The following is a 20,662-nucleotide window of genomic DNA, read 5'->3' as shown; positions in this document are numbered from 1 at the left end:
GATTAGCTGGTTATTTGAAGAACGTGGCATCTCGAGAACGCAACCAAGTAATACGACTCGACGATATCGAAAACGAACATAAAAAAAGTACTTTTTTACTGTACACACGGAGTGTTTGTAATTTTCAACCCGTCAACCTTGAATAGATTAACATTTCAATGCGAGTGTCGAGGTTCCTGGAAATCAGAGATCAGAGAAGAAACGCTTCTCCGCGCTGGAAGTTTATTCTTTTTTTTGTAAAACATCATATCGTAATTTCGTGTAATCTTCTTGAAGGGTTGGGCGTGGTCAGACCGCAGAGGTACTCTGGTAAGGAACAATGCGTGTAATTAACCGAATCTTCCAAACGATCCTCTATCCTTCTTCTATCGTGCCGCTGACGAAAGGGTAGATTTCTAAATTACGTGGCTCGCGTTGAAGAATCACCGTATTGCGTAAAATTGATATAACGAACAACCTAGCACCCTTGGCCAATTACCAGAGTGAAATGTTTGCGTGCAGCACGACAATTCTCTTGTACGTTCCTTACTATATCCAGACGCAGCGCAACGATACTTCCACTTTCGTCGTATCGTAATTTCATAGAAGACGCTAACAATCACGTTATGCAAGAAGATCAAAATACAGGTAATACGTAGAAAGGTGCGCGTCAGACGGTCTTAAAACGTCAGCAACATCGACGGCGGCGATTGTTCGTTCGGTTTCGTGTTTGAGCCAATTCAGTCGTAGTATGATCGTCGGATTCTGATGCGAGCATACGTTTTCCTTATCGGAGATAAAGTAAAGCTTCGGGTGAGGAAAGTCCATTTTTGGACAGGCGTCGTCTGTTCGTCGGCCGTGTAAATATCCACCGACAGAGCCCCTATCAGGGAGCACCCCACCACTGCAACTCCCGCAGAATCACCCTCCACTTCCGTTCGGAATGGTAGCCACTCCTCTCAGCCTCTGTTGATACTTCCTCCTCGCGCGTGTATCTCGTCAGTCGGCTCGGAGCCACGTGCGTGTGCTCGAGAAGCTCTGTTACGAGAGTCTTCGCCAGGTCTTTCGCGATCGAAATCAGACTTCCTGGTCGTCGATCGATCCCAAGCTTCCCCGAACGTAGCTCCGAACAATCATTTCTGGACACTTCCGCGCGGAACAATTACCGAGACAATTGGAAAAATTCGATCGTTTCGCGTTACTGTGCGCGAAAACTCTATCGAACGAAAGGACGAAGAATCGATCGAACGATTCGCGAGTGAGAATTTGCTTGGGAACTCTCGAGGGCGAATCTTGTCGACGTTTCTTTCGCGAGTGAAAGAGTCGGTTGGGTTTTCTGTAAACGTCGAGAAAGAAAAGTATGGAGTCTAACTGGAAGACGCGAAGCGCTCGGTGTAATATGTACCGATTCGTCCGCGTCGTCGGCTCAGACAGCGAGAACGAACCGCGCCGTCTCGACGGTGCGACGTCTCGCGTCTAAAACGACCAGGAAACCCAAACTCAAAGACAGATGGTGGAAGCAGGGAGGACTAAAAATATCGGCCGTTGGCACGCCGTTGGCTCGCTGTACTTCAACTTGAACGATTTCACCGGCTGGAGAACGGAGCGTTCCATGGCCGAGCGTCGGCTTTAATCACACTGAGAACTCCCAGACCGCGAGCCATTCGAAGGGAGGATTCTCGATGTTGCGCGCGGTCGACTCCCTTGGGGGATCTCGTCGCGAGATTTACTCGGTGCTAGTTCTTGTCGTTGATCGTTGGATTCCAAACACGAGACTCCGCAGGCTATAGTAGCGGATAGAAAAGAAAAATAAGAACGTGGCAAACGGCCCGAAGAAAGCTGAGTCCGTCGTCTTGAAACCAACAACCTCGATAAATATCTGTCTTGGCGCGGCGAAACTTGGAACGATCCGTTTCTTTGGAAAGCTGGAGCATGGACAGAACGGGCAGGGTAAGCGTTTTACGTTATTTAAGGAGTCAAGCTCTATGGAAGTTTGATTTGTTGCGACTAGACCTCGATTCTCGGTGAAATAGGAGAGACATGCTAGACGTTGTGAATCGTATCCACTTTCACGGTGTTACATAAAGAATTGCAGCGTAACGTATACTCCAGCAGCTAGGTACATTGCGCGAAGGTTCGCGATATTCTGCTGATTTTTCGCTATGGAACGTGCCACGCCATTTCTGCGTTCTACTCGGTTCTCTCTTTATCGCTCGATCGGTCTACCGTAATTTTACGCATTCAACTACTTTCGCCCGATTCATCGATTCGATCGCTTTTACGTTCGCGAGTGGAATCGTTGAACCAAAGCGATCGTAAGCGGGTAAAGAAATATCAGTTTACGAGTGCAAGTACACATTCGACCGAATAGACGAAACTCGGATTAGTTTGCTCGAGAACGGGAGGCCCTGCTCCCTCTAATTAACGGTTTCGGTAAAATCTGATATTAGCTCTAGAACATAGTAACAACTTATCTTAAAGAACATTGGGTTTCATACAAGTTTTGATTCGATCAAGTTCGGTCGACAACAGTCTAGTATAATAGTAGAATTCCGAACGTAGACATCTGGAAAAACGTTAATAGCACGGTTGGTCCTGATCGGTGGTTTCAGCTGCAGAGGATCAACAGCAGGAAACCAGAACCGGGACTCGAGCGATCGCCCTGAAGCCTTCGGTTCCTGTTGGCTCGCGGATGATGCACGATCATCGTCATCAAGGGAATCAACTGTAGCCGAGTTCTTTCACTGATGGTGTTTTACGGCGCGTTTGTTTGAAATTCTTCGCGCAGAGTTGCGGCCGTATTTATAGACCCGCGCGGTGTGCGTACGCGCTCGCGAGTTCACGCACGTAGAATCACGCGCACGCCTCCTCTCGAAGAGGCCGAAGGAAGTCAGAGGGACGAACGTAGACGAGCAGACGAGCAGACGAGCAGAGGAGGAGCGAGCGAGAGGCATCGTGAAAACGAAGCTGACCGTGGTTCGTCGACGAGGTTCCACGGAGGGACGAGCACGCGGCACGTCGCGATCATGAAGCGATGCATCCGCAACAGGAGCATCGGCCCGCTTCGTCGACCAACTGTCTACGCTGGCTGCCCCCACTGGGAGTTATCGACTTACCGGGCATGATCGGCCGCCTGCCAGGCCCGAACGCATTTTTTCGCATCGTACTTCTCTTTCTGACCATCGGGACTGTCGTCTGCGTCAATCATACCTCGGTGAGTACCTTACCTCGGTGACGTACTACTATACGAAACATGGAGCTACACAGTCGATGATCCTGCCTGGTTAGGGCTAACCTCGATCACCCTCCAATCCTGTTATTCGAGTCCTAAGAGCGGCGTGTACGAAGGGGACGTTTTCGAGAGAGTGGAAGACAAGATGCTCGACGAACGATCAAATCTATCTCGAGCAAGTTCGATCGGACGATTTTTTGGTAATCCAAGATACTCGTGCGCTAAGAATTCCTTCGTTCTTGCGATGAAAGGAGCTTCTCGATTACGACCATTTTCCGATATCGTCGAATAAATGTCCGATCCAACGGGAACTATCGGTATCTAGATATTCCTAGTATTCGGGGCACAAGGTACTTTCTAAATTCTCGCGCGTTTTTCTATCTTTGTACGCGTCCGATACAGAATTCGATACCACGACGATCGAAAAGAAACCATAGCGCCGAGCAAAGCTTTCGACTGCCGTACCAACTCGGATCTCGTTCCACTAGCTTCGTTGTCAGCGAGGAAATCCGATCCAAAAATATCGTTTTCATACCGTGCACGCGTAATTGAGCACGCGTAATTAACAAACGTCAGAAAAAAAAACGACGTAGCGTAACGGACGCATATTAATCTTCTTAATTAAAGACAAGATACCTCGCGTACTTGTAGGCGAGAGCCGTATTTTTTTCCGGGGGATTAAGTGCAACCCTGGACGTCGTTCAAACTAGAGATATTCGCGTCGACTCGTAACACCGATATCGACAATTTTTTTTCACGGTTTTGGCGTGTTTCTCGATCTCGACGATCGTAAAGTCGTGTAGTAGGACAAAATAGAATATTACGCGCGTTAAATGTGCCGTACTATCGATATTTCTATATTTTAAGTTCGCGCGTGACCATTCGACGCTGACTGGAGCTCGACGTAGCTGAAAAACGCGCAGTTTGCATACGTTGCTCAAATTCGGTGAACAGATATACGACACGCGATCCTCATCTAACGGAGGAACTAAAAATGTGCATTTATGCTTTGCGTCGTGTTGCATCGTTAACGATAATGTTCTCGTTTCATCAACCGTTTCACAAGTTCCCAATAGTCCTCAAATAAATACACGTGCAAACCATCGTTACGGAATATTAGAATCCGACTTCAGAACTCGCAGTTACGGTTCTCGGGTTACCACCCACAGTCCCACGAAACATCAAAGATCAACATTCGAGCTCGACATTTACACCAAGCTTTTTCGTCCCGATAACATCTTCTCGCGACTACGGCAGTCGGAGTTTATATTTAGGACGTTGTTTCTGTCTCGATCGTGATGTTTTCGCGCACGGAACGCGTCGCGTCGCGTCTCTTTTCGATCGTAAATCCGCGAATCAGTCTCACCTGGTTATCAAACGCGCTAGACTCGAAGACGGGAAAAGGCTATATGCGGATGAACGGGTATCGAATAGAACATCGATAAGCATTTATTCGAATTTCTCTCTTATCTGGTGTAACTGATCAATTTATGGTTCGATCTCTTGGTCAGGAATCGCAGATAGCAGCGGGCAGATTCTTCTTCCTTTCTCTTGTAACATTACACGTATCGCTATCGTAAAGTCTCGCTTATGGGCAACGATCGAGCCGAGATCGCGAAAGTTCGTTCCTCCAGAATGTTCCAAGGACATGCTTGGTGTAAAATCGAAGATTACAAGTAGAGAAAATATTTCGTATTAACGGTACCGTTCTCGGGCTCTTTGTTTTCCAACGTTCTTCTTGAGGAACTTAAAAATTTAGCTTTACCCAACACGTATTTGCCCTATACGTTCGTCGATTAATAATCCATTCCCGCCCGATCGTTAACGGTAGTTTGCGACGGAAAAGAATCGACCAATACCGTTAACAAAAAGAGATCGCGTCGTCGTCCATCCTGACCATTGTTTCTTCCAATAGCGTAAAGACGCGAGCAGAAGAATGTATCAAAGGTAACTTCCGGTCTGCCGTGTCCCGATGCTACCCGCGGCTCTTACAAACTGGCAACTTATTCTCTGATTAATAGCGACGCCCTTTGGCGAACATGGTCGAGATGAAAGAAAGACGACGCGCAACGTATCGATCAGTCGTGAGTTTCTAGTTGCGTAGTAATAGCGACTGACCCCGGGGACTCGAAAGCAACCGTGCACGGATTTCTTGGACAACCCGCGGAGAAACTTCCTGTCGCAAGATCCGCGGAGATGCACTCGACTCTCTCGTGGTCGCCAGAATAATTGACCGCTATTCAGAGGAGATGACAAGCGAGTCAACTACAACGGATCTCCAAGATTAATAATTGCGATAATCATCGTTTTGCGTGAAGTTATCGAAAACGCAAAACTAAGTAATAATACGATGATTTTAGATCGTAGATTTTCTATGTATACCTCGTCGGTTGGTTAAACTAAAGACAGTGGAAGCGTTGGACGATTGTCACCCCGAAGAGATTCTTTCTTTCGCGAGGTAGCTCGATTACCTTCATATCGGATATCGTGACGATTATCGCGTCGAGCTACAGTCGTTGCAGGACAGGAAGGATGTTAACGCGGTGGGGAAAAAGTTGTCGCAACGAGGGTACGAACACGGACGGTTAGGAGGAAGGGAACGCGAGCGAGAGACCGAGGAAAAGGTCGCGTAAAGTTCTTCTGGTTCCTTCGCGTTCTGCTACCGATCCCATTCACCTTTCGCAGCTCGCGAATCACAGCCTGGAAAGTGCTCTCAGTCGAGGGTTGGTCGCTCCGAAATTCGACAGGGTTTGCGGCATCTGCGCGCGGCTAGAAATATTTATCAGTGACATTGTACCTTTACTTGGGGGTTTAGCAATCGTTCAACGGGGAATGGGAACCTATCGGAACAAGTTATTCCGGTATAACTTGCTCGCGTACAAAGAACTGCCCCCCATTAATATTGTGTATTAAATGCAACTCGTTTTCTGCTCCGTCGATTTAACGATTCCCGCGAATCGGATGGCGTGTTTTCCAAACGAAGTAGTTCTGCCTGCTATGCTTGCTCGGATCGGAGACCTTATTTTCGAATCTACGACTATACTCGGTCCTTAATCGAACGATTCGATAGGGAGAAACGCGGTCTAACGAAGAGTAACGGAATAGGAAGCAGCGGTGGCACGGCGATGAAGACGCCGATCCGGAAATAACCACGACCGTAAACGCAAGTCGGACGCGTACACGCGAACGGAGCAAGAAAAAGAGAAACGGGCGCCGTTTAACGGTCGTCGTTGAAGAAACACGCCAGGTGACTACCCCCGATGGCTGCTCTACGAGTCCCCGTAACGGCTAGCTTTATGGTTTCACGGTTCGAGATCTCCGATTTAAACTGTAATCTCGCGAATCAAGGATCGTCGTTAATACCCGACCAGAAATAGCACTTTTTTCGGAAACCAAGCGAAACGATGCCAAGCAATGTCTCGTTTCTGAACGGTACTGGAACGCTAGGGAAATTGAGTAAACGCTGTGCAAGAAGAACGCGCGTCGCATTCGACGAATTAATTACCATCTCGTTACGTTGTCGGACGTGATTTTAAAACAACGGTCCTATCGATACCCAACGTTAACAATGGCTTCGATACATTTTTTAACGGCCGCGTCGCAATATTTTAAGCGTTTAAGTGTCAAAAATTCCCTTCAACGAAATCGAGCAATTTTTCAAGAAAGTTAACGATCACGTTTCAATTCCAATTTTGACCATCGGTTTTGCAAACCTCGAGACTGGAAAGTACAAGTCGCGGGGAAACGTTTCATTAGTCAACTAGAGTGGGCGAACAATCGCGTTGTGCTCTTCATTGGACAAGGGAGACAGTAAATCACGCGATGATCTCATCACGACATTAAGATATTGTATGAGAGAGAGTGAGGTATACATACAAAGGCGTTAAAGTTGCAGGGGACACGATACACGGTGCGACCGCGCTACGCTACCGTGGCTTGCAATAAATTCCGTGGGAGTCTCGTACAACCGACGTTCTTCCGACAGATAACACGTTTCAGCGTTCCGTGGCGTGGTTTAGGGTTATCGATAAACACGGTAGCAGCGAGCGTGGAAATCAAACGAATCATTCAGACAGATCTTTGGGACGGGGTGTATATTTTCTACTTTACTTAGAGCGAAACGAAGTAATTTGCTTCTGGAAAATATGTACCGTGAGAAACTTATAGTAAACGATCGACAGATAAATATTCCTCTCTTACTATTCCCTTGGGAGTGTTCTGCCTAATTGAATAAGAACGGTTGAAATCGTTGGTCCGAGCAGCGCGTCGTCTCGGTCAGGCACGTTTCTTTAGTGAAACGATCTGTGCGTTCGCGGAAAGAACCAACGTCGCATAGCGAGTATCGTTTCGTTGAATCGTCGCGAACAAGATAAGCGTAAACGGAATCGCGTCGCCCTTCCGGTGTTCCCTTAACCGTATCGTCGCGATCGTAGGATTACTACTGTTCTTTAATGTTTTTGGAAACGAATTAAATAGCGTCTCAATATTCGCTAGTGGGATAAGAAGAACCTAGAATACCACCGGTTTGTCACCGAGAAATATCGCAAAACGTTTGGTTCCATAGAGGAAGAATAGGAGAATAAGGCGCTAGGAAGCAAAGCAAACGATGGTAAATTGATCGGCGTAAGTATTCGTTGGCAGAATTCTCACGAATGTAACATACGCAGCACGATTTACGCGATGTCGCGCCACGGCCCGAGACGTCATCCTGACCATAGTAGGTGGACGAAGACCTTGGCCTTCGGATCGCTCGCACGAGGACATAAATCAGACCGCGATCTCGCCATAGCGAGCGTTCCATCGACCAGGAGTCCCTGTATTAAATCCATGGTAGTCCACCGGCGAAGAAATCTCCGGCCATTTTCGGACGTTGAACGCTCCAACCACGCTACCATCTAGGGTATAGTCGGGGCGTCAGCTCGCGAAACGAATGTCATTGCTTCCGAACCTTATCCATCTTCTTTGGCGTGTTGGTTGCTCGGTTGGTTCGGAAGCTGCCTCTTTCCATGGCTACTCGACAATCCGTTTTTTTTACACCAGGCCCTTTTTACCGGGCCTTCTTTGCGACCAGTTATTGCATCGTTCGGTGCCTCGAACGAAAATTTATTTCTTCTTTTATTTGTTGCTTGTAAAACGAGGGTTCTTTCATCTTTTAATTATCATTTCTACGAGTCACCCATGTTATTAAATTATCTACCGAATATTAGATATATCAGCGATTTTCGGCTTACAACGGAGATTGTATTCGAACGCGCGTCTATCTTTACCATGATTTTCTCCGTTTCACGAAACAAATGCTCGTCGTAGTCGAGTACAGTTATAAAGTACAAAGAATCGTGCACAGGTGCAGAACATGGCGCATAAACGGTGGAATGTGTCTTGGTAGGGTGCCGTTCAGGGATGCAGCGATTTGAATGCGAAACGGTATTAAACCTGCATACGTAATGCCGGTGAATCATTTGCGGCACGGCCCTCAAGAATTCTTGGAACGCCGCGCAAGTCGAATGCACAACTTTTATCCGTTGTAACGTTCGTCCTACCTTTGGTAAAACTTTTTGAAATCTGTCTCCCTGCAGACCGGTACCAGCTTTTTATCCAACATCTTCGACGACCAACCGATACCTTCTCTCTGTCTTCATCCCTCGAAATTACTTGCCCTTTACCCGGAACGCGGTTTTTGTGCCCGCGTCAGACAGAACGAAGGCACCGCGGACTTTAGCCTAGTTTGGCCATGTCCAGCACACCGCATACAAATTCCTCTCCTCGTCTTCTACCTGTCCCCGAGCCGACTCTCGCTTTTTTCCTTTCGACGTCGTCCGCCAGGGAAGCGACAAATTTCTAATGCCACGAATTTCGAATGTCCTTAAGTTTTCGAGCATTCTTCGACGGACGGATTCGATGGTTCGGCGTTATTCCGTATACAGAGTGTTCGGCCACCCCTGGGAAAAATTTTAATGGGGGATTCTAGAGGCCAAAATAAGACGAAAATCAAGAATACCAATTTCTTGATGAAGGCTTTGTTAAACAGTTATTAACGTTTAAAGTTCTGACCGTACTCAATTTTTTTCTCGAAAATGCGCCAGATTTCGGGAATATGTCTATTCACCAAAAATGATTGTAATTGACCCCTGCAACCGAAAATAATTTTTCCAAAACGATTTGAAATTTTTCTTTCTCGTCGAAAAATTTCACACCTTCTCGAATTTTTTTCTAGAAAGTGGATAGGATTTCGGGGGTATGTGTATTCACCAAAAATGATTGTAATTGACCCTCGAAGCCGAGAATAATTTTTTTAGAAGGATTTACAATTTTTCTTTTTCGTCGAAAAATTTAGGCACCTACCTGTCGATTTTTCTTAAAAATTCCTTTTTCATTTTTAGTAATTTTGTTTGACGCGCTATAGAAAAGTTGTCTAATACTTTCTTGTAGGTGCCCATGAGCTCTACTTCAGAAAAAAGTTTCATTGAAATATATTCACAATTGTAGGAGTTATGGCTGTTTGAAAGTTGGACCATTTTTATGGGGTTTTTCTCATTTTGCGGGGTCAAGGACCAACTTTTCAAATATTTTTGCAACTTCTACATATGTTCCATCAAAATACGCGTAGTTTGCGTTTTTGAAAATTAAAATGGTTCAATCCGTTCAGAAGTTATGACGTTTTAAAGATTCGCATGAAATTTCGGGGAACGATTTCTGGCCAGAAATTATATTTTCGGTAAGGAATTTTTTTCTCGAAACTGAGTAGGATTTCGGGGGCATGTCTGTTGACCAAAAATGCTTGCAATTGACCCCTGTAACTAAAAATAATTTTTCCAAAACGATTTGAAATTCTTTTTTTCCGTCGAAAAATTTCACACCTTCTCGAATTTTTTTCTAGAAAGTGGGTAGGATTTCGGGGGTATGTGTATTCACCAAAAATGATTGTAATTGACCCTCGAAGCCGAGAATAATTTTTTTAGAAGGATTTACAATTTTTCTTTTTCGTCGAAAAATTTAGGCACCTACCTGTCAATTTTTCTTAAAAATTCCTTTTTCATTTTTAGTAATTTTGTTTGACGCTCTATAGAAAAGTTGTCTAATACTTTTTTGTAGGTGCCCATGAGCTCTACTTCAGAAAAAAGTTTCATTGAAATATATTCACAATTGTAGCAGTTATGGCTGTTTGAAAGTTGGACCATTTTTATGGGGTTTTTCTCATTTTGCGGGGTCAAGGACCAACTTTTCAAATATTTTTGCAACTTCTACATATGTTCCATCAAAATACGCGTAGTTTGCGTTTTTGAAAATTAAAATCGTCCAATCCGTTCAGAAGTTATGACGTTTTAAAGATTCGCATGAAATTTCGGGGAACGATTTCTGGCCAGAAATTATATTTTCGGTAAGGAATTTTTTTCTCGAAACTGAGTAGGATTTCGGGGGCATGTCTGTTGACCAAAAATGCTTGTAATTGACCCCTGCAACCGAAAATAATTTTTCCAAAACGATTTGAAATTTTTTTTTTCACCCAAAACTTTCAGCACTTACTCGAATTTTTTTCTAGAAAGTGAGTAGGATTTCGGGGGTATGTGTATTCATCAAAAATGATTATAATCGACCCTCGAAGCCGAGAATAATTTTTTTAGAAGGATTTACAATTTTTCTTTTTCGTCGAAAAATTTAGGCACCTACCCCTGTCGATTTTTCTTAAAAATTTGTTTTTCATTTTTAGTAATTTTGTTTGACGCTCTATAGAAAAGTTGTCTAATACTTTTTTGTAGGTGCCCATGAGCTCTACTTCAGAAAAAAGTTTCATTGAAATATATTCACAATTGTAGCAGTTATGGCTGTTTGAAAGTTGGACCATTTTTATGGGGTTTTTCTCATTTTGCGGGGTCAAGGACCAACTTTTCAAATATTTTTGCAACTTCTACATATTTTCCATCAAAATACGCGTAGTTTGCGTTTTTGAAAATTAAAATCGTCCAATCCGTTCAGAAGTTATGACGTTTTAAAGATTCGCATGAAATTTCGGGGAACGATTTCTGGCCAGAAATTATATTTTCGGTAAGGAATTTTTTTCTCGAAACTGAGTAGGATTTCGGGGGCATGTCTGTTGACCAAAAATGCTTGCAATTGACCCCTGCAACTAAAAATAATTTTTCCAAAACGATTTGAAATTTTTTTTTTCCGTCGAAAAATTTCACACCTTCTCGAATTTTTTTCTAGAAAGTGGGTAGGATTTCGGGGGTACGTCTATTGACCAAAAGTAATTGTAATTGACCCCCGTAACCGAAAATAATTTTTCCAGAACGATTTGAAATTTTTGAATGGCCGAACACCCTGTATAATAATTCCGATTAAACGTACAAACGTTACGTAACGCTAAAAGAGACGATTAGATGTTCCATTTAGCGACGAACCTCCCTATATACATAATGTACTCGGTATCGTACGATTGTCCATTTAGTGTTGGATTACTTAAGACGCTCGGCCTCGATGAGGCAACTGTCCCGAGTCTTGCTTCTCCATTGTTTAGGATAATGGGGAACGTGGGCCGTCGAACGGAGGGTGTGATCCGTGCCAGTTGCACTTTGGCCGATCGCGGAGCTCGACTCTGATCATCGATCGAAAATCCTTGCGAGGGCCTAAAGGGAGCTTTCTGACTACGATTACACGGTGCGTAGGTGCGCAGACACGGTGACATTGCGTAACGCGCGATTAGCGATGCCGGTAGTTAGGTCGCGATGCCATTTACGAGCCGGCAAATTGAGTTTAGTGCTGCGTGCTGAGCGTTACAGCCTTGGGGAATGCTGGACGATACCGAGCGCGAGCACCGTCAGCAAACACTGCTCTATTAACTCTTTGCTTAAGAACGAGTAATTGTCCGACCGTTTTTGCCCTGATCTCTCTTTACGACGAACGATCTGCGCCGAAGACCCGATTACGTTTCCACGAGGTCTTCTTGTCGCCGTCTGGACATTTGCACGGATCAAAATGGATCGTTAAACTTTTATTTCAAGGAACTGGTCGGCAGCTCTTTCGATCTTCTAAACCAGTATGATTCAGTTTTTCAATCGACTTTTCACACGTACAATCACAAAACAGGTTATGATGTTGTACGTTTTAAAAAGCTAGACTCCGTTGACCAAAGTACGAGGGATTTCTTAATTTGAAATTATCAAAAGATGTCGTGTTTCGTCCGTTTGTGTGACTTTCGAAAGTCGTTGCAACAGTTGACGCGTTCGCTCGTATCAACGATCTATGTATTAGTTAATTCGATTCGTTCTTGTTACTTTAAAATTGTTTTTGCAGCGATCTGCTTACGTAACGGACATACGTTCTGCGACAGAATTACTTTTCCTCGTGTATGTCGCTCGATATTGGATCTGCACCTGGAAACTATTCCAGGTCCATGCATTATCTCGTCTAGAAAAAAATAAACATTTTCGATTGCAGATACCTTTATATTCGCGGGTGATATTTTCTATACTATACAGGGTGTTGAGCCACCTCTGGGAAAAATTTTAATCGAAGATTTTAGAGGTCAAAATAAGATGAAAATCAAGAATACCAACTTGTTGATGAAGGCTTCGTTAAGAAATTATTAACGTTTAAAGTTCCGCCTGTACTGAATTTTTTTCTCGAAAATTCGTAGGATTTCGAGGGTATATGTAATGACCAAAAATGATTGTAATCGACCCTTGCAACCGAAAATAATTTTTTCAGAATGATTTGAAATTTTTTAATTTAATATTTTAATAACTTTTTAGCAAAGCTTCAATCAAGAAATTGATATCCTTGATTTTCGTCTTATTTTGGCCTCTAGAATCTCCCATTAAAACTTTTCCCAGGGATGGCCGAACACCCTGTATATCAAAAATCGACATTTGTGATTAATTGTAGTTTGGTTTATGTAAATTTTAGAATGGAAACAGAACATTCGTGACAGACGAGTACGATAATACAAGCTGGATACGTGTGAACGTTCAAGATTCTGTTGCGGAACATGTGTCAAAAAACAGTAAGTTCCTTTTTCTTTTTTAATTTCTCGTTAGCCACTTTAGTTAGCTTTGAATACTATACGACACAAAGAACAGGTCGTAATTTCCACGTAATATTGCATGTGAAACGACAAAAGAAATATCATTATAATATATTATTACGATACTCTTTTGTTGACAGGATCCACGAAACTGTTCTTCACAAACTGGAGCGAATGGTCGGTGTGCGATCGCCATTGCACGCAGAATCGCGTTCGAAGGTGTAGAGCGAAAAATAAATGTGGATCCACGATACACAAGGTGCGTTTCGATCTTTGCCCATTTTTCGATTCACCGTTTCCGAGTTTTTATGTTTAAAACTAATTAATTTACCGAATATCTTATAGGAAGAACGTACCTGTCGACACAACAGAAAGGGTAGATGGAGACGATGCAAGCAACGACAGAGGCGAGGACATAGGCGAAAGGATAAATTCCATGTAGTACAGGTGAGATTTTAAATGCAATTATTTGTGTTTGATTTCTATGAATCGGGCAAAAGTGTCACGGTGTAAATTAATATTTGATACGCTTAGTCCCGAGAATTTCATCTTTTTCTTTCTCTGCGGTAACGCGTCGTAATCGCTGCAAGTTTAAGATTTTAAGACCCATTAAGATCGCTGCAAGTTTAAGACCCATCGAGCCCCAGTAAGGCCCGGTGCTGCAGACTGCTTAGCCTAGTAACTTATTTTTAAAAGTTTCCTATGACATCAGTTGCCTAAGAAGGAAGCGGAGCCTAGACAAGGGGAACGAAGAGGCAAGGATGTCAAAGATAAATCGGTAGGCCATTATGGGAAGTGGAGCAAATGGTCACCCTGCACGAGGCTGTGCACCACTCAACGTCACAGGTGAAATTTTCAAAATTCTTTTACCTATTTAAGGTCGTTTGCTGTCACGGTATTTTTAATTCCGACGAAATCGTTGAAGGTGGTGCAAGAAACCCGGAATTTGCGGACGCGACGTAATAAGAGAGACTGCATATTGCTACGTAGAGGGTAGTTTCTGCCAAAGATGGATACATCGAAAGATTCGGGGGAGTCAAGAAGAGGATAGCGATGGTGAATTTTACAATAGATCCAAATAACTTGCTAATTTCTTTAGAAAAATATATCGGAATAATTTACTCGTAGACATAGTTTTGGACGAGTTTGAGCTGAATCCCAACACTGTCGACAGTTTTCTTCCCGAGAAGAGTGCGCACTCTTGGAAGTGCGGATTACCGAGCACTCAAAAGAATTCTCGATTGTCTTATTTTATGAGGATCATTGGTGGACGTCCGGCAATTCGTGGAAGTTGGCCTTGGCAGATCGCCGTATTAAACAGATTTCGTGTAAATTCTTTATCGTTTAAAAATTATGTATCAACGATCGATAATGTTTCTTTCCATTTCCCGCTGAAAGAAATATTTTTATAGGAGGCCTTTTGCGGAGGTACTTTGATCTCGTCGAGATGGGTATTAACTGCGGCTCATTGCATCAGAAAACGTCTTTACGTTCGCATAGGGGAACACGATTTGACGGTGAAAGAGGGCACCGAGTTGGAGTTGAGAGTAATTTCATTTTTTGTCAGATCTGTATCAAGTACTTTACAATGCTGTAGAACAGTATAAAGTACACGATATAATAAATAATAAATTTACCTTCGTTATCCTGAGTAGCTAACACTGCAACGATTTTCATTTAGGTGGATTCGGTAACGATACACCCTGAGTACGATGCCGATACCGTGGATAATGACGTAGCGATGCTGCGTCTTCCAATCGCACTGACTCCGTCTCCGTCAAGAGGAATCGTTTGTCTTCCTGCTCCTAACCAGCCTCTACCTGTTAATCAACTATGCACCATCATTGGCTGGGGGAAATCGCGAGTCACCGATCATTTTGGCACCGATGTTCTTCATCAGGCTCAGGTACTCGAATTTATTTATTCGTATCTTTTACTCTGCTTTCCGTTTTATGTCCCTTCGAAACATACCGACTTTTTAACTAGTTGATCACCTATTTTTTTAGAGGCTTCGTATCTTACAGCTACATAGTTGGGTGATGTTTTTTGTTAGTTGACTTTCGAGTCGTTCATCTAGTAGTTAAATTAAGCTTAATTCTTAAGCAACTGTCCAACGTTTAGTCGTTTCTCAATTTCTCTTTAATGGCTAAAATAAGACATTTTCTAATTGATTTTTTTTGTTTCAGATACCGATAGTGTCCGCGGAAGCGTGTCGCGACGTATACATAGACTACAGAATCACGGACAACATGTTCTGCGCTGGTTATAGACGCGGAAAAATGGACTCGTGCGCAGGAGACAGCGGAGGTCCGCTCCTTTGCCGAGATCCCAGAAAATCTGATCACCCATGGACTATTTTCGGCATTACCAGTTTTGGCGAAGGATGTGGAAAGCGGGGAAAGTTCGGAATATACGCCAGACTCTCAAATTATGTTCGCTGGATTATCAGAGTGATGAAGGAAACCGACGAGTTTGTTTAACGAATTACAGACACGTGTATGTCTTCCTGCCCAATTGCTGTGCTATGAGTCAACTATTCGTAAACTCACGTTGCTAAGAACAATCTAACAGGAATCTATTTTAGAGCTATCGAACCGATCGTTGTATTTCTTTAAAATTCCCATCGTTTACTCGTCGTCACTGATCAAATCGGTAGGACTTGTATGAAATGAAAAACGACCGTTCCATACAACAACTCGATAAGATAAAGAAGTCGACGACAAAGAGAAAAGCTTTATTTTTAACAAATTAAAGGTTTACACGGTCCTACGATCTATTTTATTTTATACTTTTTATTAAATTATACGAAATTTACCGTGGAAAATAGGAGCTTAGCTGGATGTTTCCTGACACGGACAGTGCTTCGATATATTCGTATTTTTTTTTTCAGTGGATAACGACAACTCGAACGAACACTCTTCGTTGGATCGGACCGTTTCAATTGAATTTGCATTTTGAGAAATCCATTTCAGGATGCTGCTCCATGAACCTGGAACATAAAACGGATCGCTTCTAGATGTCTATAGACTGGAGATTTATGAATTTTCCCACCAATTTTCCTTCGTACTTTTTAATAACGTCCTGTCTCTTCTGCTCGTCCGATGTTGGTAGGCCTAGCTCCTTTTGTCTCTGGTCGTACATCATCTTCTCCACCAAACCTCTGGTTTCACCGTCGAGATCCGACAGCTTGCTGGGTTCAGGGTTCACTTTCTTCGTGCTAATCTCTGGATCGCAGGTCACCACATGAGCCCACCATTGCATTTTGTTTACCTGAGAGGAAAGTTGGTTGCTCTTACCTTTCTCGTTGCAAAATAGAGATTAAAGTAAAGTTATCAGAGTTGGACGGTGTTACTAATTGTTAGCTTGTGATCGGCGATACATCAACAATATTAAACATTTAATTATTATTTAATTACTCTATTAAGAACATCTGGTATCTCTTGGAATATTTTCACTTCTTGTTAGATGCTTGTCTCGAATGTTACCGAAGAATACGTTCCCATCAAAATTACAGTATACAGAATTAATTCCATACCAGCGTTTCCTTACTCGAACGTGACTTACCTTCTCCAGGTTAAGTAGCAGCACTTTTCCGTCTTCGATGACCCAGGTAGATTCTTCGACTTTGACCTCGTGTGGGAAATTGCCGTCGATGATCGGCGGTTGACCCTTTATACCGACGGTTAAGTGCCTTAACGTGATCAACACAGAGACGTCGTTAGGTCGAACTGGATAGATTCCTTTTAGCGGTACTCTAATCTGAAATCAGACAAAGGTTCCAATTCTTATCATCGTTATTCATATCACCTCGAACAAGATATTTTATAAATTTCCACAGACGACAGTCCACAACGTAACGACATTTTTCTTACGAGTTGCTGCTGCATCCTTCTATCTCTACACGAGCAGCAAGAAATGTCGTTTATCGAGACTATCGTAACAATAGCGCGATTGTTCCGGTCGAGTAATCTTTCGATTCTTCTGGCGATTGCGAATCATCGTGCTCCAGTTCTCTGTGGCCTCGCGATTCAACAATTCGCGGCACAGCCTCGAGAACGGACCTTGGTCAATTTAGAAGTTGCGAATCTCGAACTTTTCGCGATGAAAATAAAGGTCTGACGGTTCACCGTAAAAGGAGACACAACAATGCGGGCAAAGGGCGCGCATTCCTCGGATAACTCGATATCGCCGGATCGGATCTCGACGTCGAGTCACTGTTGGCATTAACAGGGTCAAGAATGGACTGGTCACGAGCGACCGTACAGACAGACGAGTCTCGAGAATTCTTTCGATAGACTAGACTTCTGGCCCTAAAAAGTATCGTAACATCATTTCTCTAATTCCTTCGATCGCGCAGTTCGAGCGAGTTTAATTTCTTTATTATTAATTAGTATTAGTATCGTATTATCAAGGACTGTTTTTAAGGGGATGACAGTGTCGTTGTAGAGCTCGCGTTAAATAGGCTCTTGAAAATACACATTTTATACGGTGATTACATATTCATGAGAAACATTAAAAACTGTCGTTACGAAAGATGCTGCGAATGGAATTTGAATAGCAATTCGAAGCAAAAGTATAACATGTGTCACCGGACACTCGGTGGCCTTCGCTTATATTTGTGTATATAGAGAATAACAAGGAGAAGCGATTTATGTATTATGTAAAAGATGCATGACGATAGTAAAAAAAAATGAAAATTTGTCACATCGATGGAACGCTTCGCGAAAGAATCGAAGCAGAGGTTCGAAAATTCAAGACGATCGCATTAGATTCCAAAAGGGGAATCGCTCGCGTGCACAGGATCATCATCCTCGCGTCCGACTAGTTGTTGGATTTTCAGCGTGACACTGACGATGACGACGACGACGCTGCGCTGCCACGGTGCTGCGTGCACCGATGCGTGGAAACGGATCATGGCTACCGAGTTTTGTACCAGCCGTTAACAAAGTGGAATATCATTACGAGGGAATGACAAAGAGGCTGGGAAGACCGCGCGGTGGTTGTCGCGCGATTATCCTCGATCTCTCGAGCGACGCGGTGAACTAGACTGTGACGCGCGCGTTTGAAAATTTCGACAAAAGACCGCAACACTCGTCGTTTACGACTGGTCATCAAGTTTTACGAGGCTACCTCGAGCCGATAACGCGCTTGTACTTAAACTTGAACAGTCCCCGCGATAAGTAACTTAATAACGTTCTTACATCCCCCGCCAGATAGAATCTTTTTGATTTAATAAATTGGCGCAGCAAATTTACTTCTTTCCGTGCGTGGATCGCGCGTCAAAGTTCAGCGAAATCGCAGAATACGATAATCTTTTTGTTATCGAGTAGACATAGATAACGCGTAAATTAATTGGCGGTTAGCTATCTATCGTTAAGCGTGTACATTTAATGTAACGTTTCTCTAACTTATTTAATTGGATTCATTACATCGATAACATCTTTCGCAGCAATAACAGTTGTATACAATGTCCTTTTCAATGGTTTCATCATCCCATATTGCCCCGCTTAATGAAATGTTTCCGCAATTGCCGTGCAAGTTAGAGGCAGACTGTTCGCGCGAAGCGTATCCAAGCCATCCACGATCGTCCGAGATCCTGGGACTTGCGAAATCCGCGCGTTTCTTCCACCTGTAACCGCTCCGACATCATACGCACGCGGCGTCATTATATGTATATGGTTATCGCTTACGGACGATTGCAACGATGGAGCGGTTGAAGGAGACCCAGCAATTTTCAATCGACGCTCCCTAGTGTCCATTATCCCCACCTTTAAACAATCAGCATAACCGTTTCTTTTCTGAACTTGTACAACGATCCGCACCGCCTATCGTTCGATTTCCAAGATTTTTCACATTTTCTCCAGCATATCAATATAACTTATAATAATGAGTTTGTAACGGAAAGTGCATTCGGACGGGCAATTATTCGAACGTAATAAGAGTACTATGTTACATATTGGGAATAGAATACTATGCACCTGTGAAGACCGGTCTATCTGCTTGTTGCCTATTCTCGTATCGTGTTGGTGTTGCGTATCGTTCGGTCATACGATACGTTACAGCGGTATGTAATTCCTTCCCGTATCATCGCTGCGTATTCGTATCGAAACAGAGGATACGCTGCTCGTTGATATGCGGAAACAACGATCTCGGTTTCGCCTTGATCGTCCACGGTCGAAAGAAGCGGGCAACGAAACGATGCATTCTTTCGATACGACAGCGAAAAACGATCGGATCTAGTCCGTCGCGTATCAAGCAACGCTTAGTGATCCACGCAACAAGTGGATACCCGAAACAGAGTGTCCATGCGTCATGTACCAGAGTCACACGGTACAGTAATTCCATGCAAATTTCCCGCTAGCTAATCTGACTTAATCTGATTTGTCAATCACCGGGGGAAACGCGATCTATTCGAGGACAGATATCACGGTTGCTCGAGAACAATAAATTCCTTCTGTAGAAAAAACAATTAAGGAGACAGCGATGTGTCAGAGTGAATTGCCGCGGTGCTGAAACGTAGCCTTGAATTCGAAAGAACAAAAGGAGTTATTACACTAACGAAATGATAGAATATGAGAACGTTTCACCGTCTCTAAGTACATAGATACTTTGTTTCGCGACTCTGTTATTTTTCGAAACGGATAAACGTATTCCAACACCGTTCCTGTTCGATTATGAAAGTTACACGGTAGATCGATCCGATGCTGTCGAATATATCTTCTTCTACTATTGCGCTATAGTTTTTTTGTTAACGCAGCGAAATAGGAGGACACGTAAACACAAGATACACAGGTAGTCGTGGCGTGTTGTGCGCGTAACAACGTAACTCGTCAGGTTCTGTCCAAGTCACGCGAACGAAACTCGTCGAGTTATCGAAGAACGTAGGCTCCGTTCAATGGCCTATACTCGAAGGTTGCAGCGTCGGGAGCCGATTTATTTGGCGCTTCGCCGAAATCCTTGATAATCGAGATTGGCGCCTGTGCTCTGCCAGTGGTTGCGCAATCGAATAGTTTGTTCGTTACTCACTACATTGAATAACGTGCTTTTTCGTACAATCGTCGAGCCTCACAATGAGATACCCTTAACAGTCTAGAGGTCGTGGTTTCGCTTCGATCCGATCCGCAACGACTCTACGGTGCTTTTCGTCATCGTCGCAAACGAGTTGTACAAGTTCGTTGCTTCGTACGTAAAGTTTCGCGTTTAAATTTGACAAAGTAGACACGATATCGCTTCGTATCTAATGGAATTCACGAGTAAGGAAAAAGCCTGGTTTTACGGTTGTTAGAAAGTTGATCGGTCGATCGTTCAACGGGTTATCGTTCAATATGGATTATGGAAGCGCGGCTACGGTCGCATCGTGTGCTTTTCCCCCGTAACTCTGCGCTAGCGGACGGGGCACACGACGGTCGTGGCGAGGTAAAAGCGAGAAA

The 20,662-nt window shown here is 43.6% G+C and overlaps 2 protein-coding genes across 2 annotated transcripts in view; one reads left to right on the top strand and one right to left on the bottom strand.

Annotated features, from left to right (window-relative positions):
• Nucleotides 1-863: 863 nt before the first annotated feature.
• On the top strand, nt 864-18,703 carry LOC143349409 (uncharacterized). The gene is made up of 11 exons (XM_076780644.1): nt 864-1,929; nt 2,592-3,193; nt 13,115-13,211; nt 13,373-13,491; nt 13,578-13,679; nt 13,945-14,078; nt 14,158-14,288; nt 14,361-14,560; nt 14,645-14,779; nt 14,914-15,138; nt 15,419-18,703. Exons 2-11 carry the CDS (start codon nt 3,014-3,016, stop codon nt 15,710-15,712), a joined length of 1,617 nt encoding a protein of 538 aa, XP_076636759.1. The 5' UTR covers nt 864-1,929; nt 2,592-3,013; the 3' UTR covers nt 15,713-18,703.
• Nucleotides 15,946-20,662, bottom strand: part of Nudc (nuclear distribution C, dynein complex regulator) — a 48,672-nt gene continuing 43,955 nt past the window's right edge. Inside the window, exons 5-7 of the mRNA XM_076780726.1 lie at nt 16,797-16,991; nt 16,300-16,502; nt 15,946-16,221 (exon numbers count right to left, since the gene is read on the bottom strand). Coding sequence (XP_076636841.1) covers nt 16,170-16,221; nt 16,300-16,502; nt 16,797-16,991 — 450 coding nt within the window. The 3' untranslated portion in view covers nt 15,946-16,169. The remainder of the gene's footprint in view (nt 16,222-16,299; nt 16,503-16,796; nt 16,992-20,662) is intronic.

The sequence above is a fragment of the Colletes latitarsis genome, chromosome 2, assembly GCF_051014445.1.
Source record: "Colletes latitarsis isolate SP2378_abdomen chromosome 2, iyColLati1, whole genome shotgun sequence".
In the NCBI taxonomy this organism is placed as follows: domain Eukaryota; kingdom Metazoa; phylum Arthropoda; class Insecta; order Hymenoptera; family Colletidae; genus Colletes; species Colletes latitarsis.
This window is presented reverse-complemented; position numbering and strand designations above follow the sequence as displayed.

Bases quoted from the DNA above. Each gene is read 5' to 3' on its own strand.
- LOC143349409 (XM_076780644.1), top strand. From the start codon at position 3,014: ATGCATCCGCAACAGGAGCATCGGCCCGCTTCGTCGACCAACTGTCTA. The intron at 14,079-14,157 runs GTGAAATTTTCA...AAATCGTTGAAG, and splicing joins TGCACCACTCAACGTCACAG to GTGGTGCAAGAAACCCGGAA. The intron at 14,780-14,913 runs GTAATTTCATTT...ATTTTCATTTAG, and splicing joins GCACCGAGTTGGAGTTGAGA to GTGGATTCGGTAACGATACA.